The 20222-nt window shown below is 39.5% G+C and overlaps 1 protein-coding gene across 10 annotated transcripts in view; it reads right to left on the bottom strand.

Moving 5' to 3' along the window:
- Positions 1–20222, bottom strand: part of Bcas3 (BCAS3 microtubule associated cell migration factor) — a 487638-nt gene that overhangs the window by 320750 nt on the left and 146666 nt on the right. For all 10 annotated transcript variants that reach the window (XM_027426382.2, XM_027426380.2, XM_027426386.2 and 7 more), the window contains exon 15: positions 11589–11853. In XM_027426382.2, coding sequence (XP_027282183.1) covers positions 11589–11853 — 265 coding nt within the window. The remainder of the gene's footprint in view (positions 1–11588; positions 11854–20222) is intronic.

Here is a 20222-nt window from a genome sequence, read left to right as displayed (position 1 = left end):
CGGGGTGGAGCGGAGGAGCCTCCCAGAGATGGCGAGAGACTGAGCTCTGGACACAGAGATGTGAACACAAATTATCAAACACTTGAGTCAAACAGAGACAAAATATCCAAAGACCAACCTGACTGCATTTGTTATTGCCTACTAGTTTTGTGGAGGCAAGAGACGACCAAACATTATAAAATTTGATGAAATCAGCAGAAACATTTGTTGGGTTTTTCTATGAAGCTTTTCAAGGTTCCACAGCCATGACTACAGTTACTTTGAGGAAAAAGCAACCCAAGTTTTTCAAGGTGGAGAGAGAGGTTATTGGTGACATTCTGCTACTACATACAAAATGGCCCCAGAAGTCACCTACTGGTGCTCTCCAGGATCAAGGATAACTGGTACTATGTCATTATTGTGATGGGTTTTTTTTTAACTATTTATATTTTTTAAAAAGAAATAGTCACTATTACAAAGATTGAAAGTACAGTTAAGTATAATTTACTCCAGAAGGGCAGGATGTGGGCTAGAATGAGGAGTGGCAGAAAACAAACAAACAAACAAAAAACAAGAAAAACAACCACATAGGTAGAAATAAGGCTACAAAGTAGCTGTGAACAAAAGCTAGAATAGTTACAAGGTGCAGAAACACAGAGGGAGGAAAAGAGCACAAAAGAGAAAATGTGAGAAATTCTATTTTTTTTAACTGCCTAAAAAGTAAATCATTTATTCATGATCATGCAATCAAACCAATTTACAAACTCATTGGACAAAAACTGTGGGAAATCCATTACTTCAGTTTCAGAGAACTCCAAGATTTTAGAGGCAAAGAAATTTATTAGGGACTAGTGTTCTTAATACTGGTTGAGTTGTACTAATTCTAGCTTTTTTATTCTTCCTTAAACAGGGTTTCTCTGTAGTTCTGGTGGCTGTCTTGGAACTAGTCTGGCCTCAAACTCACACAGATCAGCCTGTCTCTGCCTCCCAAGTGCTGGGATTAAATGTGTGTGCCACCACCCTCCAGCCCTAACTCAGTTTTTAACATTAAGATTAGACTACCGAACTCATTCTACAGCATTTGAAAACCCCCAAAATGACCTGTATGTTTATATGGATATATATGCAAAAAGTGAGACAGATGAACATCTCTATGCACAATGCAGATTCTCATATAAAATGAAAACAAGGAGAAAGGATTCTCAGCCCTGTATCCTAAGACTCAAATTCCTGCCCCCTTAGAGCAGCAGCTCTAAGTTCTAATTCCAGCACTTGAGAGGCTGAGGCAGGATTACCTTGAAATTGAAGCGAGCAATGGCTACACAGCCAGTACCAGGCCAGCCAGGGCTACATAGCAGTGGGCCATCTCAAAACGAAGAAACGAGCTCCTTACACAGGTACTCAAAGTACCACAACATTCGGCATTCCTTGGAAGCAAGCTCAGATCAGTCTTGGAACAAAGTCTGCAGAGGTGAGCACATTTGACCCTAGTGAAAGCCTCCAAAATCCAGTCACAGATTCTAATATGCCTGTGACCAAACATGGGACAAGATGAGCAACCCAAACACAACACCTCAGCGACCTATTCCAACAGCACTGCATACCTGCTCATCATCTTTATCTCACATTTAGTCTGCACCATAACGACAGAACAAGCAGATTTATCAAAAATTACATTACTTACACTGGTACACACACAATGTATGAAAGTATCAAGGAGTTCATTCAGAAACAAAAAACAACACTCTGAAACAGGAGGAAATACTGAATTAGCTGCAATCAATGAAGTGTACCTTTTTTTTTCTTTATGTAGTTAGCTACTTTGTTTGAACATTTTTCCCAGTATGACCCTGAAATATGGAAATCCTCCTTTCTCAATTACCCAAGCTCAGAAACTGCAGGGATGGACAACCACACGTCCTTAAAAAAAAGAATATTAATGCATGCAAAACTAAAAAAAAAAAAAAAATCAAAATATGTGCAGAAGTTTTTTTTTAATCATTCATCTTTGAGGAACAATTAAATATTCAAATCAAATGTTTTGAATAATCCTAGCACTCAGGAGGTGGAGGTGGAGGATCAAGGAATCAAGGTCTCCCTTGGCTACACTGAAAGTTCCAGGCCAGCCTGGGCTACAAGACTCTGTCTTTAAAAAGATTAAGTAACTATTAAATCAAAGCATGTTATGCTGAATAACAAATATAGCTACAAAATGTAAGTAACATTCCTAATGGAAAAAAAAAAGATAAAAACAAAAATGGTGGACTTTCTTCTCCTACAGCCCCCAGTTCCCACTATTCTCTGGCCCTTCACCCCCCTCCAATGCTAGCGGAAGCCTTCCTTCTTATTACCCATGACTGTTAAGAATATTTTCTGGCTCTATGTCAGCATCATGACTCAGGTCATGAGAAGTGTCAAAGATTCATTTCCTTCAGATGGGAAAGAGCACAGGATCCCAACAGCACACAAAGCCTGGGGCGTGGTGCGAAGGGGTCACATCAGCAGTGTTTGACAAGAGGAAGATAAACTCGTATATACTCACATGTATTCTCACTTCCAGTTGAAAACAGGTGCTTACAGTTAAGAAAAAAACAGGAAACTAAAGCTCAATTTTTGCTCCCTAAATAATTCTTGAAATGAAATTGCTAACAAAAATAATAATAATTCAAATTTAGCACATTGTAAAAAAGATCTGGGTACCTGGCTCCAGTTTTGCAAATATATATTCATAAATTTACCTCTGTACATCAAAATCCTTTATATAGAAAATCCATGAGCATTAAAAGCACAAGAGGTGACGAGGCAGTGGTGGCACATACCTTTTATTGCAGCAGAGGGAGATGGGTCTCAGAGAGTACAAGGCCAGCCAGTTCCAGGACAGTCAGGGCTAACCCACTCTCACCCCACCCCCCAAAAAAGCACAGGGAGTGGTTCCATTAACAGCCTTGGACACTCATACCTGAGGGAGTGGTCCCTCCTCTCCCTGGGATTCTCCATTGTGAAGCCCTGCCTCATTGCAGGAACAACATAGTCATTTATCTGCTCTGACACCTGATCTTCCTCCAAACCTATTTTCTTAATAAAAAGTAAACATTTCAATCCATGTCATGTCTACATGAAAGTGAATATTTATAAATCATTTGCTAGCATCGACAGATCTGGACACTGAACGTAAGAGCCTGTCTCTTCCGCAGTCACCAGTAATAACCATGCCCACAGAATTCCCCTATCCATTTGAAATACTTCTCTCTGGTGTCTCATTGTGGCTTGAAAATTCTCACCTGCACAAACACTTGAACCAAAGTGAGTAGCTCTTTCAATGAACCCGAAATCCCTTTCCTTCCCTCATGCCCTTCCAGTTCACAGACTGAAATTCAGGGAACCATCCTAGTTTCCATTTCTCAGTATACATAACCCTGGCTCAGCAGTGACCTCGCTCTTTTTTTCTTGTCTTTCATTTTTTTAGTCATTTTGTAAAAAACAGATTTCCAATTCCTGATCAGATAATTAAACCTCAAAACTACTCTGTCTCCTGCACTTGTCTGATCATCTGTTCTTAGAAGGAAGAGCACTAAGGAGAGCCTATCCTGAGACGACTGCCCACTTGCCTTTCACTTCTCTGCTTTCTTTAAGACCAAATACTGGAGAATGTTCTTCCAAACTTCCTTCTCAAAAGAACAAAAAGAAACAAACATTCAAGCCTCCTCAAACATGAGTTATTGATGTAACATTTTGACATTTTTGCACATAAAGAACTAAAAACTTCCATCTCTGTGATAACCAGAAATATCCCTAGAGCAACAGAACTAGAACAGAATTCCTACTTACCCATCCTCTTTAGAAAAGGAAATATAATACTCAAATAGATTCTTAAAATCTTTTTTATTATTCGGACCACTTAATTGAAATATTTTACCTCCTGTAATGGAAGACAGAATGATCCCTTTACTTGGAAAATTATTAATCTTGTTTGTACTGACGTTTATGTATGGGCGTTTGTCAGCATGTATGTATGGGGACCCAACTGCAGATATAAGAGCATCAGATTCCTTGGAATGGGAGTTACAGATAATTGTGAGGCCACATGTAGGTACTGGGAATTGAACCCAGGTCCTCTGGAAGATCAGACAGTGCTCTGATCATTAAGTTGGGGGCTACAAAAATGGCTCAGCGGTCAAGAAAATTAAACTATAAAATATAAGCAAATTAGTATTATAATAAAGACTGAAACTAATTATCATGGAGTGGTCAGTCAAGGATTCCAGGACACTGAAGTCACTATTTTGGTTTAATCACTGTAATGAGGTCTAGGCACCAGTACTGCAAAATCTACCCATTCTAAGTATAATGTACAATCAGGACTGAGAAAGAAAGATTAAAAAGAACAACAACAACAAAGAAAAGAAGGAATAATACAATAGATAACACCAGTAAAAAAAAATTTAAAAACTCCAAAAACATTATCTCTAAAAGATAAACAATAGAATATACATAAAATAAGAAAAAAGAAATGTTCAAAGAAAATTCTCTGAAGGACACACTGGAAACAACAATACAGCAAGACTTTGGAAGGTGGCCATGGTGAATCCCTCAAAATAAAAATAGACTAAGACAAAAGAACAGACAAGAATTTTAGGTCCAAGGTAGGAGATCGAAGATTCATCTCAGAGGATTTTTTCAGACTGAGGACTGGGAACACATTGATAACACAACTAAAAATGTTTCTCTATAGAACTGTGAGGATTCATGCATAGGAACTGAAGATCTACACAGGGTACTCAAGGGAATGGAAGTTAATAGTAAAACAACTCCTAAGTCCAATTCCCTATGAATACTGTGGGGGAATAAACCACAGAAAACACAATAAAAGAAGAGGGGGTTATGTAAGACCTAGACAGGGCATCTGCTCCCAGAGTACCCAAGTTCAAACCTTGACTAAAATAACTGAAAAGCTGATAAAATATTGCCCTCTAGAGGCATATCTCATTAACCATTTAATGATAAAACTGTAAACTGCTTATGATTTGCCAATGCAAAAGAACAGTGTATTCATAAATGGAAAAAGTAAAACAAAAAAAACATATTCGCCTCAAGTGCTATTTATATTAACTTTGGCACTTATTTTATGTTTCCTTGTGGCATTTATTTTAAAAGAGTTTATCAAATAAACATAAAAGATTACAGTATTTAAATTGAGTTTACATTATTTTCAAAAAACATTTAATGCCCACAGCACAATACTTTGACAGCACAACTAACAGCTGTGTATTATCTAGAAAGTTGGAGGGTTCTCACAGTTTACCTTATTTTCCTCACACATGGCATTTCCAATAGCAGCATGCCTGTGTTTGTGAGTGGTTGCATGATTATGAGCTTGTGTGCGCGCCCGCGTGCAAGTGTGCATCAGTCTATCTGCACACACTTGTACAGGGCAGCAAAGTTCCATCCCATGTTTTCTTGCTCTATTGCTCTTCACCTCATTTTTTGAGGCAGAGTCTCTCACTAAATCTGGAGTTTTGCAGACTCAAGACTGGCTAGCTAGCCAGCCAGCCTTGTTCCTCAAATGCTCTGGACTCTGTCTCCCAACATCTGGGATCACAGGTTGATGCTTGGGATGAACTCAGACTCTTTATGTAAAAACACTTTATTCATCTTAGGCACTATGTGTCCCTCCTTAATGCTTTTGTGAACTTCAAACTGCTGTAAGGACTATGAGCTATAAAAAACAGCTGCATAGGCTGGTCCCAAATTCATGACAATCTTCCTGTCTCAGCCTCTGGAGTACTGGGATCATGGGTTGGAGTCTGCAGGCCTTGCTTCCTATGTGGTTTTTAAATTAGACATCTTGTTGTCAGGAATGGGCTGTGAGACTGCCCTTTTCCAAACATTTGCATGAAGAGCTCATCTGCTCTCTCTGCACAATGACAGAAAATGACATGAAAATATTTAAAATGTGGATGATGTTGGTGTATAGTGAATGTCAAAATGAGCATAATATTATGCCAACATTTCCAGAGGGTGACTTGGGAGCCAGGGCAACATCCAGTTTTTAAAACAATGGATTAGAAACAAGGCTGCATCGACCTCAGGCAACAGACTACATGGAATGAGTAAAACCCCAGGTGCTAAGCGACCCCATGGAGGACTCTCCTATATAACGTGTCTGTACCATTTATATACTCTGTGTCAGATGAGGCATGAAATTTAAAGCAGAACTACACTGCACATGATTGATTTTTCTTGGCAAAAATTAAAACACGCATGGAAACTTCAGTCCACAAGTAAACAGTGATGTGGAAAGAGCAGTCAAGACTGGAGCAAACTCTCAAGGAGGTGAAGCTATGCAAGGAGGAGCTGTGTGGCTGCTTTGTATTTACAGTGTGATGCGGTCTGTATCAAGAAAACTCCCTATCAACCAAAGTAAATAATTACAATAAGCCATCAAATGAAGGCTATAAACAATCTCTGAGCGGTAAGACATGATCACCATACACAGATGCTAAAAGGAAAGAGATGCTGCTGGACTTGTAAGCCTTTTGCTGAAACATAGCGGCTCTGGGTCCAAGAACTGAGAGGCCACCTTCAAAGCCCTCAGATCAGGGGTTGGGAAGGAGCAGAATCTGGAATTCAGTGGCCAAAAGCTGCAGCTCAACCACAACTCCTTCCCCAGACCAAGTGAGTTAGAGAGAAAGATGCCGGGCTAAGGGACACAGAGCAGTTTCTGAACCTGGGAGGGGGAGGCAGGAAAGAGGATCAGTGATTCAAAACTAGCCTTAGCTACATGAGGCCAGCCTGGGTTAAAGCACCCACAGGGAGGGAAGCAGGGCCTTAGGCAGGTAATCAGTTCTTAAAAGTCTCATGACAGGGTGGACACTATATTCTTAAATATGAAAGAAAAACCTAATTCAAATTCGAGAAATGGCAAAAGTAAATGGAGCCAGTGGGATAGATGCAGCCAAGTCTGACTCCTCATCTGAGTTCAAAACTTAGGACCTATATGGTGAAGGGAGAGAGCCAACCCTGAAGGTTGTCAGGAACACACACACCAAACTATGTAGAAACATGAGAACCACTTTCAATTGCAGATCAGTTGGTATCATCTCCCATTTCAGAAAGAGTCACAAGCTAATATCCATATTGAAAACAATAAAATCCTATAGAAAATAAACTCAAATTTTTATTTCATTTAATAATATTCATTGAATTGTTACTTACACTGACATAGAACAGCTTGCCAGTGCCCAAATAAACAAAGAGAATCATAGCATGCTAGCTGGGGCTACATAGTGAGACCCTGCCTCCAAAAAGGTGAAGAAGGACAGAATAAGTGACAAAACACAGAAAGAAGAAAGAAATAGAAGAGAGAAATGAGTGGGAAAACAAGATATTAAATTTAACATATCCAAAATTTTCAATCCTGTTTTTATGCCCAAACCTGCTGACACAGTGTTTCTATTCCAAGTGATAACAACCCCAATTCTTCCAACCAAAACGACTGTTAGTCACCATGACTCAACCAGTCTTTCCTATTGCATTTAAATGTAACAAACAAGCAAAAATGCTAATGGTTCTACCATTAATAACATTGGCTGTGGTGGTTTACATCTACAATCCAGAACTGGGGAGACTGATGCAGGAAGATCACCATGAAAATGAGAGAACAGCAGCTAAATAAAAGTGAGCTCTGATTGTCTGGGCTAGAGAAGAGAACCTGTGACACATAAACACATGTGCATACACAAATATGAACACACATAAACACATATACATTCAGAAAATGTCTACATGCCTCTAACAAGCCCGTAATGACCAATCTCCACCCATCCTCTCTTGCTGGATCTTGTCAATACTCCATCACTACTTTCTCTAGGTTTCTACTTTGCCCACCCTCAGACTGTGGCTTTTCCATACCAATTTCCACTCAGAGCAACCAAAACACAGTTTTAATCATGCCTATCTTCAAAACCCAACATAGTGACCACATGTTACTCTGAGTCAAAGTCAAAGCTAGCCATGAGCAGATGCATTTACTGAGCATCTCTGTTATATGGGGACACCTGTGCTGGACCACACCAGCCATGCTGCTGTCCCCTGAGCAAACCAGGCATATTCTCAGCTCAGGTTAGAGCTGTACTGTCTGTTCTTGCTTGCCTGAGTTTCCACTCATATCCATCAGCTCTTTGCTCAAATATCACCATAGCAACATCCACAAACAGGATGGTAATTTCAAGTGGAAATCCTTTCTAGGCATTTCCTAATTTCTTCAATTCTTTTTGAGACAGGGTCTCACTATATGGCTCTGCCTTGGCCTCCAGAGTAGTATTACTAAAGGTGTGCAACACCACTCCCTTTATTCCTTCCCATTCTTTGAATCCGTCCATAGCTGCAAGAAAACAGACATATTCGGGTTTGCTCACCACTGTATTAATGGGCTCCCATAAGTGCCTCTACACACATATTTTAAAAGAAATTAAATCACAGTGGCGGAGTAAGTGAGCATCTTACATGCATCAAACTGAAAAGCAATGTTACCGTGAACAAAAAATCTCTCCTTTCTGAAAAGTTAGGATTTAAATTTAAATTGCTTTTAAGCACTATGAAAATGCCACAATGTGACTTAAAAACTAATATAGAAAAAAACCAAAATACACTGTTTCTCTCTTCTAAACATGCTTAATGTCTTTGATATTTTACAAACTGGTACATGAGGAGCCAAGATAACAAGGGAAAACAAAAACAGTTTTCCCATCTTTGAGGTCAATCAGAGATACTGATGTGTCACTGGGTAATTATATTCAAATAAGAGCAATACTGGTGCTTACAACTCAAACAACACTAAGGCGATGCTTAAGAAGTTTTAGGCAGCTAGTTTAATTAATAAGCATCGAAGCTGTAATGATAGCTCCAGGTAAAGAAACACAAGCTCATGGAAGAGGGAGAAATCTTGGTATAAGACAGAGCTCAGATGGGGCATTCTCTACCCTAATCCACTAACAGCTTGGTGAGACACACAATTTTCACCAGAAAGTTGGAGATCATATTATGGTTAAAAAGGAAATGGTTTTCACTAGCTTTTTTCAAATAAGGCTAAAGGTAATTGAAATGGATGAGGGAAGAAATAATTATCAGAGATCCATCATTACTTCTGTTTGATATAGACTACTTGCAAATCTAGAAACAGCTGTTAACTCTGAGAATAATACATATTAGTAATAAATAAGTGCATATACTTACAAAGGAAAAATGATGCTAAAATACAGTCATATTTTTTAAATATGGCATAATGATACATTAAGTCATATTAAAGTAATATTACAGTCAAATGTCGTTTCAAGGAATGGGAAGCACAGACAGTATCTGAAGAAACAATAATTGGAGACACTTCAAGATATTATTTCACATATTATTTCAGATATATCAAGACGTTATTTCCCATATAATGTGTTAAGGACCATCTGCCTGCACTTGCCACCGGCAGCTGCTCAGGACACTATCATGTTATCCATGTTCACAATGTAAATTAGTGTGCATTTTAGTTAAAGCATACTCAAGAATCTCAAACTAAGAATGTCTCATCTATTCTAAAGCCCAAGGCAAAGAGATAGGAAATGAAGAGATATTTACAAAGAATATACTTCAAATAAATAAACATCCTCTGGAAAACTTAAAAATCCTAACCTAAACTGGACTGGCTCCAGAAAGCTAAAAGGAAATGCCCCTATATCAATTGTTATTTAACAGTTTCCTTTACTTTGCTAAAAAGAGCGCAAACAACGTAATGCAGCCAAGACATGATTCATTTTCAAGATGAATCCCTCCCTGCTCCAAGGTTTACATTGTTTTTAACCAGCATCAGACTGTTTACCCACACAAACTGTAAATACATCATTTTTAGAACTAACCAACAACAATGCCCATTTTGTTTTGACATAGAAGACACAAAGAGAAAATGAAGAGAAACAACCATTGCTCTGAGGTCTATGCCTCCAAAATGAGAACACAAAGTGTCAGCAGGAAAAAGGCTGTGTGTAAGGCAGCTGAACCAGCTACAAGGCACAGAAACAGTAGGAGATGTCTAGGGGTGAAGAATACACAGTAAGAAACTGCTTGAAGCATCAGTGATTCCTGCTGCAGAGGGGGCAATGTTCTAGAAACAGGAGTAGTGGCTAAAAGTATTGTGCATGTGTTCATGTTTAAATGGTATTTCATTTTACATGAACTCCAGATACATAAAAATTAAGGAGTCTTTATGGTATAACCATAATTTCTCCATATAAAATACCTCAATCTTGAAAACATAAAATGGTCAGTATTGAGGAGAATATGTAACTCTCCGAAAACAAACATCAACATGTTAAGTCTTTCTGAAGGGAATGAAAGGCACAGCCATTCTGGGGTTAATAACCAAGTGAAAATCACATCAGTTGGGTATGGTGGAGTACACCTATAATATAGTTTTCCAGAGGCTGAGTGAGGCAGGAGGATTATAAGCTCCATAGTACTGTAGGTTATATTTGTGCAACTTTATCTGAAATAAACACACAACTCTAGAAAGATGAAAAAAATAAAAGATCCACCTATGGAATGACTCAGGATTTCCATTCAAAAATAATATGCATTTTTAATAAAAAAAATAGAAAAGCACCATGCATCATGAGAACTAGCAACCTCCAAACCAGAAGCCACACAAATGTGCAAGTGTACTTCAGTATGGTTGTACACAAGGGAATGGGAGAGCAAGTGAAACACAACCTTTCAGAAAGGTTAGCCTCAAACACCTTGAAATGGACTGAATTAACTGTCGTCTACATAAAACAACTTTCAAAGCAAGACGGGAAGAAGAGCCTGGCCTGTAATCCCAGCATACAGGAGTCTAAGGTAGGAAGCCCAAATTCAAAGTAAGCCTGGGTTACTATTTGAAGATGACTGTATCAAAACCAAACCAAGTAAACCAAAACCAAACCAAGTAAAGCATCCCACACCATAAATAGATCTTACAAAAACCCATCCACTACATATAAGTCCACTTAGATCAAATGGAATATATTTAAGGGTTTCTCTGGAGTGAGTGTATTTTTAATGCAGGTGAACACCACGATGTCGAGAATTGTGGTTTAATATTATAAAGAGGTGGACAGGGAAGGGTTTTGGTGATGTTCCATTTATTGATCAGGATGATGGCATTGGAATATGACTTTTTGTTCTGCTGTAATGAACTGGATGAATCCCAGAGAGCTTTACTTAAAAATGAAGAACAAGTACACAGCTCATGACAATTCCATTGTAATAACAAATATTCTTATTGAACTGCAGTATCAACCCAGTACACAAAGGATGTTCTGGAATACATACTCAAATGTTGTGAAAACAGACCAAATCTCAAACCAAATACTCCATATACACAGAAAACCCAAAGCAGTTAAAATACCATGAAAAGATCTCCACTGTCATTTTGGTTCACACTTTTGATTGATTTAATAAATATCAATTTCTTTAATATGCTTAGGACTTAACCACAGCACAAACATTATAAAAATTTGCATCTGATCCCAAGTCAATAAAATTCATGTTATAAAGCAAGAAGCACAGAGAGAGGAGAGTGGGTTTACCATGCAGGGGGGAGCCGGAAGGGCTGCTGGATAGGCCTGGAACAGGACTACAGCGGCCGCCTTGCTTAGATGTCAGTTCTTGCTCAATCTCTTCCAGCCCAGCACTTTTCTGGAAACGGCTCATGCGATTCACTACTCGTGGTGACATGTGTGTGCGGACACAAGGCTGGCCGCCATAAGGGTTGATGGGGAAAACGTGGGAAGTACCCCGGAGGGTACTGACCACAACCCAGCGACAATCATGGCTGAAACAGATATCCTGAACCTAGGAGGAGGAAAGAGACAAAAACAGCTAAAGTCACTCAGGTTTACCTTAAGACAGGAAGAGAATGGATATACGTTGCTTCGTTAACAAATCTGTGTAAGAATGGAAGACAAATCTAAAAAATATTTTACAGAATCCCAGGACTCCATGTAGGAATCTGACAAAACCTGGAGTAGAGGGTTCCATTCTCAGCTGTTTAAAGTGAAAAAGCAATTGTTAGGACCTCCGTGGTCCCCCTGCAACTGACTTACAGAGCAATGAGAAATAGATACTGTGGGCTCCACAGTATGGGAGACGGTTCAGTGAGTAAAGGGCCTGCCAAAAAAGCATAAGGGCCTAAGTTCATAGTGGTGTAAAGGCTGTAAACCAAGTGCCACCTACAGTGGGAAGCAGGGAGCTGGGTGGATCCCAGCAATGAGCTGGTAAGCTGGTCTACCCAATCAGTGAACTCCAGCTCAGTGAGCCCCCTTGTTTTAAACAATAAGGAGGAGAAATGAAGACAGCAGGCTGGGCGTTGGTGGCGCACGCCTTTAATCCCAGCACTTGGGAGGCAGAGGCAGGCAGATCTCTGTGAGTTCAAAACCAGCCTGGTCTACAAGAGCTAGTTCCAGGACAGCCTCCAAAGTGAAGAGAAACCCTGTCTCGAAAACAAAATAAAAGGGAAAATGAAGACAGCTGGCATCTACTTCTGGCTTACATTTACACACACACACACACACACACACACACACTGACAGACTATACACACTCATATGGTTCATCCATCTAAGGGGGTTTCTATTAATTATAAAACAATGAATACTTCAAAGTACCTTATATAATGTAGAAAGTTACTAATTCAATCACTAGTTTAAATACTCGTGACCAGGAATGAAAGAGAAGTGTTTGTGGAAATGGTTTTCAGGAGACATAAGTCCTTGTCTCAACAAATAAAACAAAACATAAGGATGGACAAGTTTGCTGTGGGTGTCACCCAGGAACTGGGGCAGGAGGACTGGGGCTGTGGTTTCAAGACTACCCAGGGCCACATAGTAAGAATGCTTCAAAATCAAACTTTACAACCAGCATTGAATTTAAAAAGTGAGGGATTCCTTAGAGAACCCTGTTTCACAGTGACCACTCTGGTTCCATCTCTGAAAAGCGATAGGGAGTCTGTGGAAGGTCAGGAAATACATTAATGTCAGCGTGCCCTGTTCTGACCTCGGGGACTCGGCAGCTTTGCATAGCAGGAGATAACTGTATGTGCGCTAGGTGCCACACTTCCAGATGCTATTAAGAATTAGGCATGCTGGTACATGCCTAATACTGGGGGGAGAAAGACTGCAACAGGTGGGTTACAAGCTCAAAGTCTCACATACATAGTAACACCCCATCTCAAAACCACAAAACAAATCCCACTCCCCCAAAAAAGAAAAAAGAAAATGCTATGAAAATGAAACAGGGAATGGATATGCCCATAAGCACAAGTCATTTACACCTAAAGTCAACAAACTTGAACTTAGCACACTTTGTAACAGGCTAAATAACATTTCGGCCCTACAGAAAGGGAAAAAACAAGGGCATTATGGAAGTACTTACACAGGGGAAATGGTAAGGTCTGGCACATACAGGTCTTGTACTGTTATATCATCCTCGGAGGGATTACTAAGTAAATGAAAGCACCTGCACTACCTTGCTTGTCCCACCATGGACTGTACCCACCCTCAACTGTCAGCCAAAACAAACCCTCTCTGACATTGCTTATTGTCAGGTACTTAATCACAAAAAAAGGAGAAAAGTAACTAACACATTAGAGACACATATAAAACAAACACCCAGAGATGACTATGTATTATCTAGGAATACATCTAAGCATTTGTTAACACATAATAAATAAAACATATCACATAAAAACATACAAGACTCTAAAAGGGATTAAAAAATCAGTTTATGGTCTCTTTCTACTAATTTTTAGACATACCTTGTATCAAAGAAAGGTTAAGTCCTGGAAGGGAAGCCTAGTATGCCTGCACTGAATCCAAGCTCCTTTTAACTCAGCTCTTGACAGGCTCTGAACTTACTAAACAAGGTTTCAGTAAGGGGGGGGGCTCCATTCATAATAATCCAGCACTTGGGTGGCTGGGGCAGGTGTACCTCAGTCAGAGAGTTCCAGGTCAGCCAAAGCTGCATAGTGAGACCCTGTCTCAAAAATCAGAAAAAGAAAAGGGAAAAGCACCAACATGATTCAGTCTGGAAAAGCTTGCTAGTGTGTCATTTTCACTACAGACTATTTACAACTCACCCATGTTTCTCTGGTAACAATATGAAGATGGACTATCAGAAAGCAACAAGGCCATAGAAAGCAGGGGTATTTGTTCCTTAATATATACAGCAGTTGTACTATAGTTAATTTTAATTTACACAAATATTTCTGGGCAATGAATAATTCATTTTATATATTACACTGATTTGAGAATCTAATTATAGCCAATCAATATTCAATGCAGCCAAAAATACCCGCATGAGATACAAAATGCACTTTAGAGTGTTTATAAATGACTATTCAACATTTTATACTAAATTTCACACACAAAAAATGTCAAAATTCAAAGTACAGGTGAAACAAGTGAATTAAGTTCTGATGTTACATTCTGGCATTTAAAATTTAGAAAAGAGCATCTCAGACACTTCCAAACTTAAGCTAGTAACCCATCTCAAACTTCAATTGAAAAAAATTATTTTAAACAGGGCAGGGGTAGGGCACATATTTAATCCCAGCACTCAGGAAGAGGCAGATGAATCTGATTTCAAAGCCAGCAAGGTCGACAGAGTGAGTTACAGGATAACCAGGGGCTATACAGTGAGACTCTACCCCATAATGTCCAAAATTAAATCAAAGCAAAATTAAAACACTAATTTACTGCCCCCATCCCGCCAAAGGAAGAAAAAGTTATGAGTCAGAGAAATTGCACATATTAATTATCGTTTGATGCCTCTGTACACTTATATTCTTATATGATGTCAAATCAGTTCAAAAATGTTCTGTAGTTTGAATATGGCAATAATTACACAGAGGACTGGTGAGAAGCAACCCAAGAGCCATCTTCAACCTTCACTGCTTCACCTACCATAACAAAAGCTTATTACAGCTTACTCAACATCTCCTCTCTACACCTGTATGGTGTGAGACAAAATCAGGTTGGGTTACAGAGTTTTGGGAAAGCATCAGGTTTCCTGATGAAAGAAATTAAGAGGAGGGATATTATTGACTTGATCTCTAAAGTAAACAATAAAGCAATGGGCTATGGGACAATAAAACTCAGGCTCCATGGAGTGGTGCATACATGTCATATCAGTACACTGAACCAGGAGATGAGGCTACAGAGCAAAACCCTGCCTCAAAAGCACCCTATGACCCCCAAAGTAAGAGGCATAATTGACTTCAGAAGACTTCTTACATCATGAAGAGAACATCCCAGCTTTACAAAACAAACAAACAAACAAAAAGCCTGTTGCGTCTGTTCTCCACTCCCCTGACATAAGCAAAGTATGGCTAATGGCTGCACCAGCAACTCCACATTTGTAAACATGTGGGAAAGGAGAGAAGGAGTAAGGAAGAAGGTAAGAAAGAAAAAAAGAAGAGAATGTTTGGATAAAAAAATCAAAAGACCAAAAATACTAAACTATTAGATGCCTATAAAAAGGACAATAAAACCCATGCCTTTAATCCCAGCACCAGGAAGGCAGAGGCAGGCAGATCTCATGAGTTGGAGGCTAGCCTGGTGTACAGAGTGATTTCTGGGACAGTCAGGACTACATCACTCAGAATCAAGATAAACATCTTTTCTCAAATAGGCTCTATGTGCAAAAGTTTAATGGAAATAAAAGGAGGCTTGAGGAGATGCTATTTAGATTGTGGGGAGAAAGGGATGAGCTATACAAACCTTTTATTAAATATTCATATTCACTCCCTCTTTATTTGTTCAACAAAGGACATTTAGACCATCCATTATGTGTTTCTTATGTTTTTACATATAAAAATTTGGAATGGGAGTAGAGAAGGGCTTGAAGCAGAAAGAGGAGTTGGCGGTTGAAGGAAGACCTCACACTTCTCCCCCTCTGTTGTCCTTGAGAGGCACAAGAAAGAACTAGATTTCCAACCAGGGAAGTTGATAGCTGACAATATATTGCACAAAGAGTAGTTAACGATGCCAATACCAACAGAAGAGCTAATATTTATGCAAAGCAGACAGAACAGTATCTGTGTCCTTAAGTGGTGTAGTTATTAGCTAGCATTATGTCAGTGCAGTAGAGATGCTGCTGTATAGAATCCACAAAGCTGAAAACACTCCCAAGGAGCTAACTGGAAGGCTTAGATTATTTTTAATTCACAAGACTCAAAATGAATGAAGATGTTAATTCTGTTTTGTCTTGAAGGTTTTTAACAGAGCTTAAAATAAGGGACCCAGTTAATTGGCTACTTTTTTCTTTCCCTGTTTTTAATGGGAGAGATGGAAAGCAGACTGGGGGCGGGAGCTGCATCAAATAAGCAATAGGAAAGTACGGAAAACAGAAAAAGGAGACATTGAACAGAAAGACAAGTTCACCATGGTGGAGATCAGGATCTCAATGCTCTCACATTTCTAAGTTTGAAATATGAGCTTAGCCTCCAAGGATGTTAAATATTTGACATTAATTTATTTGAAAAAGCAATGGTTATAAAAGGCAGTGATTTTAAATTTCCTTTAGTATACTACTACTAAAATTTCCCTCATCAAAGACATGAAATCCTCCATTTTTTCTGACAATAATCTAACCACAAATTAACAGAAATATGAAGGAATGGGGACTAAACATGATCATTAAACAACACATTATAAAGGAACACACAGATCAAACAGAAATTCTCAGAAAGACTGACAGACACATGGAAGCAAATAAAGGCGAATCAGTGAATAGTTGAAGTAACAGAGTGACAAATATTAGAGTAAATACTAATGATAAGGGAAAACAGACAAAAACCTGTTGAACAAACAAAACAGTAACTGTTCAAAATTGAAAAAAAAAAAAAAGGGGGGGTGATAGCACATGCCTGTAATCCCAGGACTCAGGAGACAGAGGCTAATGGATCTCATGGTGGAAGGCCAGCTTGGTCTACAAAGTGAGTTCCAGGACAGCTAGGGCTAGTCAGAGAAACTCTATCCAAAATCACACACACGCACGCACGCTCTCCCACAAAACTGAAAAGGCCAGAGAAGTATATTCACCATAACAAAATGAGGAAGGAACAACAAGGGAGTGAATATCACAGGTCCAACAAACATTATGCAGAAAAAATAGCAGTAACTTGAACATTCGTATTTAAGTAAATTTAGAAATTGAGAAAAATCCAGCAACGCTCCAAAATTCACAAGCAATCAGATATGGCCAAGGTGAACAGTCATCTGAGAGCTTTTGCTTAAAAAAGAACAGTCAAAAAGACTCCACAATGATTGGTTTGAAGCTACTATGCCCTGACAATGCAAAAGGTATAGAAGAGAAACCTTCAGGTCTGAGGTCAGGCAAAACAGTTCTCCAGCCTGTCGTAAACACAACAAATTTTTACAAAAGATGTAAATTCCTTTAAAGGTGAGTGTTCCTACAAACTGTGGCAGTAGAACTATAAATAAAATGATATGAAGAAACTAGCTCAGTATTTTGAAATTGGTGGTACAGACACAACCTATACATTAAAAAAAAAGGTACAAAACTGAATTCACACATATTCACAAAAATGAATCCATGTAAATTTGACTTCTCTAAAAGAGACTGGAAGAAACAATGTGTTACCTTGACCTGGCTCCTGTGGCCAACTATTCACCCTTGGTGGAGGTGAAGGAGGTGCAGACAGAAATGCCACAGACTGAGGATGTTCCTTCTTCCTGCTGTGTGCGAATGTTCACTGGACCCTACCACAGCATGTTGGAGCTGTGCATCTGAGGCCAAAGTGTTCACCAATCCACAAGTCTGACTCAGCTGCCACCCAGAGAGTGGTTACTGTCACCTCTTTGCAGTTGTCATTGGGAAAGGCTAAGGCTCACACTGAATATGCCATTCTGTGTTTCCATAGGGGACCCAAGCAGGAATGTGTGGAAGAGGGGAATGACTGGCCAGCTAAAAAACACCCAGGAAGTTTGACCTGCTTTACATCTCCACCACCTCCACAGAGGACAGGGTCACAATCATCACCTACCAGGCTTCCAGTTCTTCCCTGTGCTGCCCATCAGGGCCAACAGGGAATCCCATCAGGAACTCTGTGGTTGGGGTTAAGGCTGCGGAAACTTCATGTGCTAGCTCAGTGCAACATCGCCACCTGCCTGATAGAGTGGCCAAGTACACTTGCTTTTTAGAAGTCAGCTACACAAGAACTGACGAAATCACCCAAGGAGGCCAGAGATGATCCAGTTCTACTTTTGTATGGGGAAACTTGAAGGTGAAAAGATAAAAGAAAAGTAAAAGAGATTAAAGGTTCAAGGGGGAATGGGTAATCCCAAAAGCCTGGCATGCTACATTATTTATTATCCCTTTGCTACATGCAACCCGGCCCTGGGTTCAGTAGCTCCTTGACCCACAGTGCTCACTGATGGCTTTGCTAAGTTAAACATGCTAGTGTCCCCTCAGGCAGGAGAGCTGTTTGACACCAGGAACTCAGGAAGGCTGAAATAAACAGCAAACAGCACAGGGCAGTGATAGAAACCCATCTCGACTACTTTAATGCAAGAGAGACAAACAGTGACCATGGGCTAAGCATGCCCAATTCGTTTGTGAATTGTCTACAAATGCATTTGATTAACAAAATGGATGTGTAAATTCAAGAGCGGGGATATGAGCAAAGATATACAAAATATGTCCAATAAAATGAATCTACATACAAAATTAAGAGAGGAAGGCAACACAGATGAGGAAGACCCGCTTTGACCCCAGAGATAGAAATGGATAGATGTGCCTGCAAGTCAAGGAATGCTGGCAGGCACCAGAAGCTCCCCAAAAATGTACAGAGTGCCACCTTGATCAGACCTTGAATTTGGACTTTGGTAAAAGGCGATTTGCAAGGTATGATCAGGATAACAAACATCTTGTATCCCAGAACACCAGAGGTGAAGGCATGGGAACCAAGAGCTTGGGGTCACATACATTAACATGGTTTCAAGGTCTGAAGTCCAGAACTGGGGGAAAAACAAAAAATAAAAAAACCAGCCAAGTGATTTGGGTGAGATGGTGCAGCAGATCAAGGACCAACCCTGATTGTAAAACACAAATGGAAGCAGAAAACTCATTCTAATCTCCACAAGACCACACACACACACACACACACACACACACACACACACACACACACACACACACACACACGCACGCACATTACAAAAATGTTTTAATGGAGAATGTGAGCCAAGCACATCCCTTGTGTCCACACCTTTCCCATCATGATGGACTGTGTACCACAGAACTGTAAGCCAAAATAAAGCGGCCCCCCCTTACTCAAGTAACTTTTGTCAGTATTTTGTCATGGCTACAAGAAAAGTAACTAATACAATTGGCAAGTACTCTGCCAACCTAACTAGTTTGTTGCCGTTAAATGGAATCATAGATGCAAGACAGCTTCTGTCATTTTCTTTTTTCTCGTAATGGTTTCTTTCAAAGGGCAAAAGAGTTTCACCTTAATGAGCCAAAGTATATAAATTGCATACTTTAATGGATTTTGCTTTTACTATCACATTTTCTAAAAACTGTGCCAAACCTATGGAAAATTAGTTTCTTTAGCTTCCTTATAAAAGCTTTATAGTTATTGGTTCACAGTCATCCATCATTCCTCTCAGTTTACTTAGTCAACAACCAACTGTGTATATAGGTTACAACTGTGTTTGGTTGTTCTTTATTTGTTTTGTATTGAGGCAGGGTTTCACTCTGAATCCTTGGTGGAACTAGAACTCAAGATGAAGACTGGGCTGGCCTTGAACTTGAAGTAATCCTCTCCCTCCTAAGTGCTGAGATTTTAGTCATTCATGATGCCACATTTGATTTTGTAAATTCAGTAAGTCTCGATACATTGCAAGGCATATAAAGTTTTAAAACTAGCTGATAAATGCTACAGGAAAAAAATCTCACCGAGATTTAGATAGAAATTACAAAACAAGCGGGGTAAATTGACATTGTAAAGCTATCTTGTACTCCAGGAAGAGAAAACAGTTAAAATTTCCATAGTCACGCCTTCATTTACTCTCACAATGCTTTCTAACTCCCAGAGCATTGAAAATGTAGCATTTTGTGTTCGCCATCCATAGCAGTCTCCAGGTCTCACCCATGCTAGTCAAATGCTATAACTGCTAACCTACAGACGAGCCCTTTTC

Source organism: Cricetulus griseus, chromosome 7 (genome assembly GCF_003668045.3).
Source record: "Cricetulus griseus strain 17A/GY chromosome 7, alternate assembly CriGri-PICRH-1.0, whole genome shotgun sequence".
NCBI lineage: Eukaryota > Metazoa > Chordata > Mammalia > Rodentia > Cricetidae > Cricetulus > Cricetulus griseus.
Note: the sequence above shows the minus strand (reverse complement) of the source record. Positions and strands in the feature narration are given on the sequence as shown.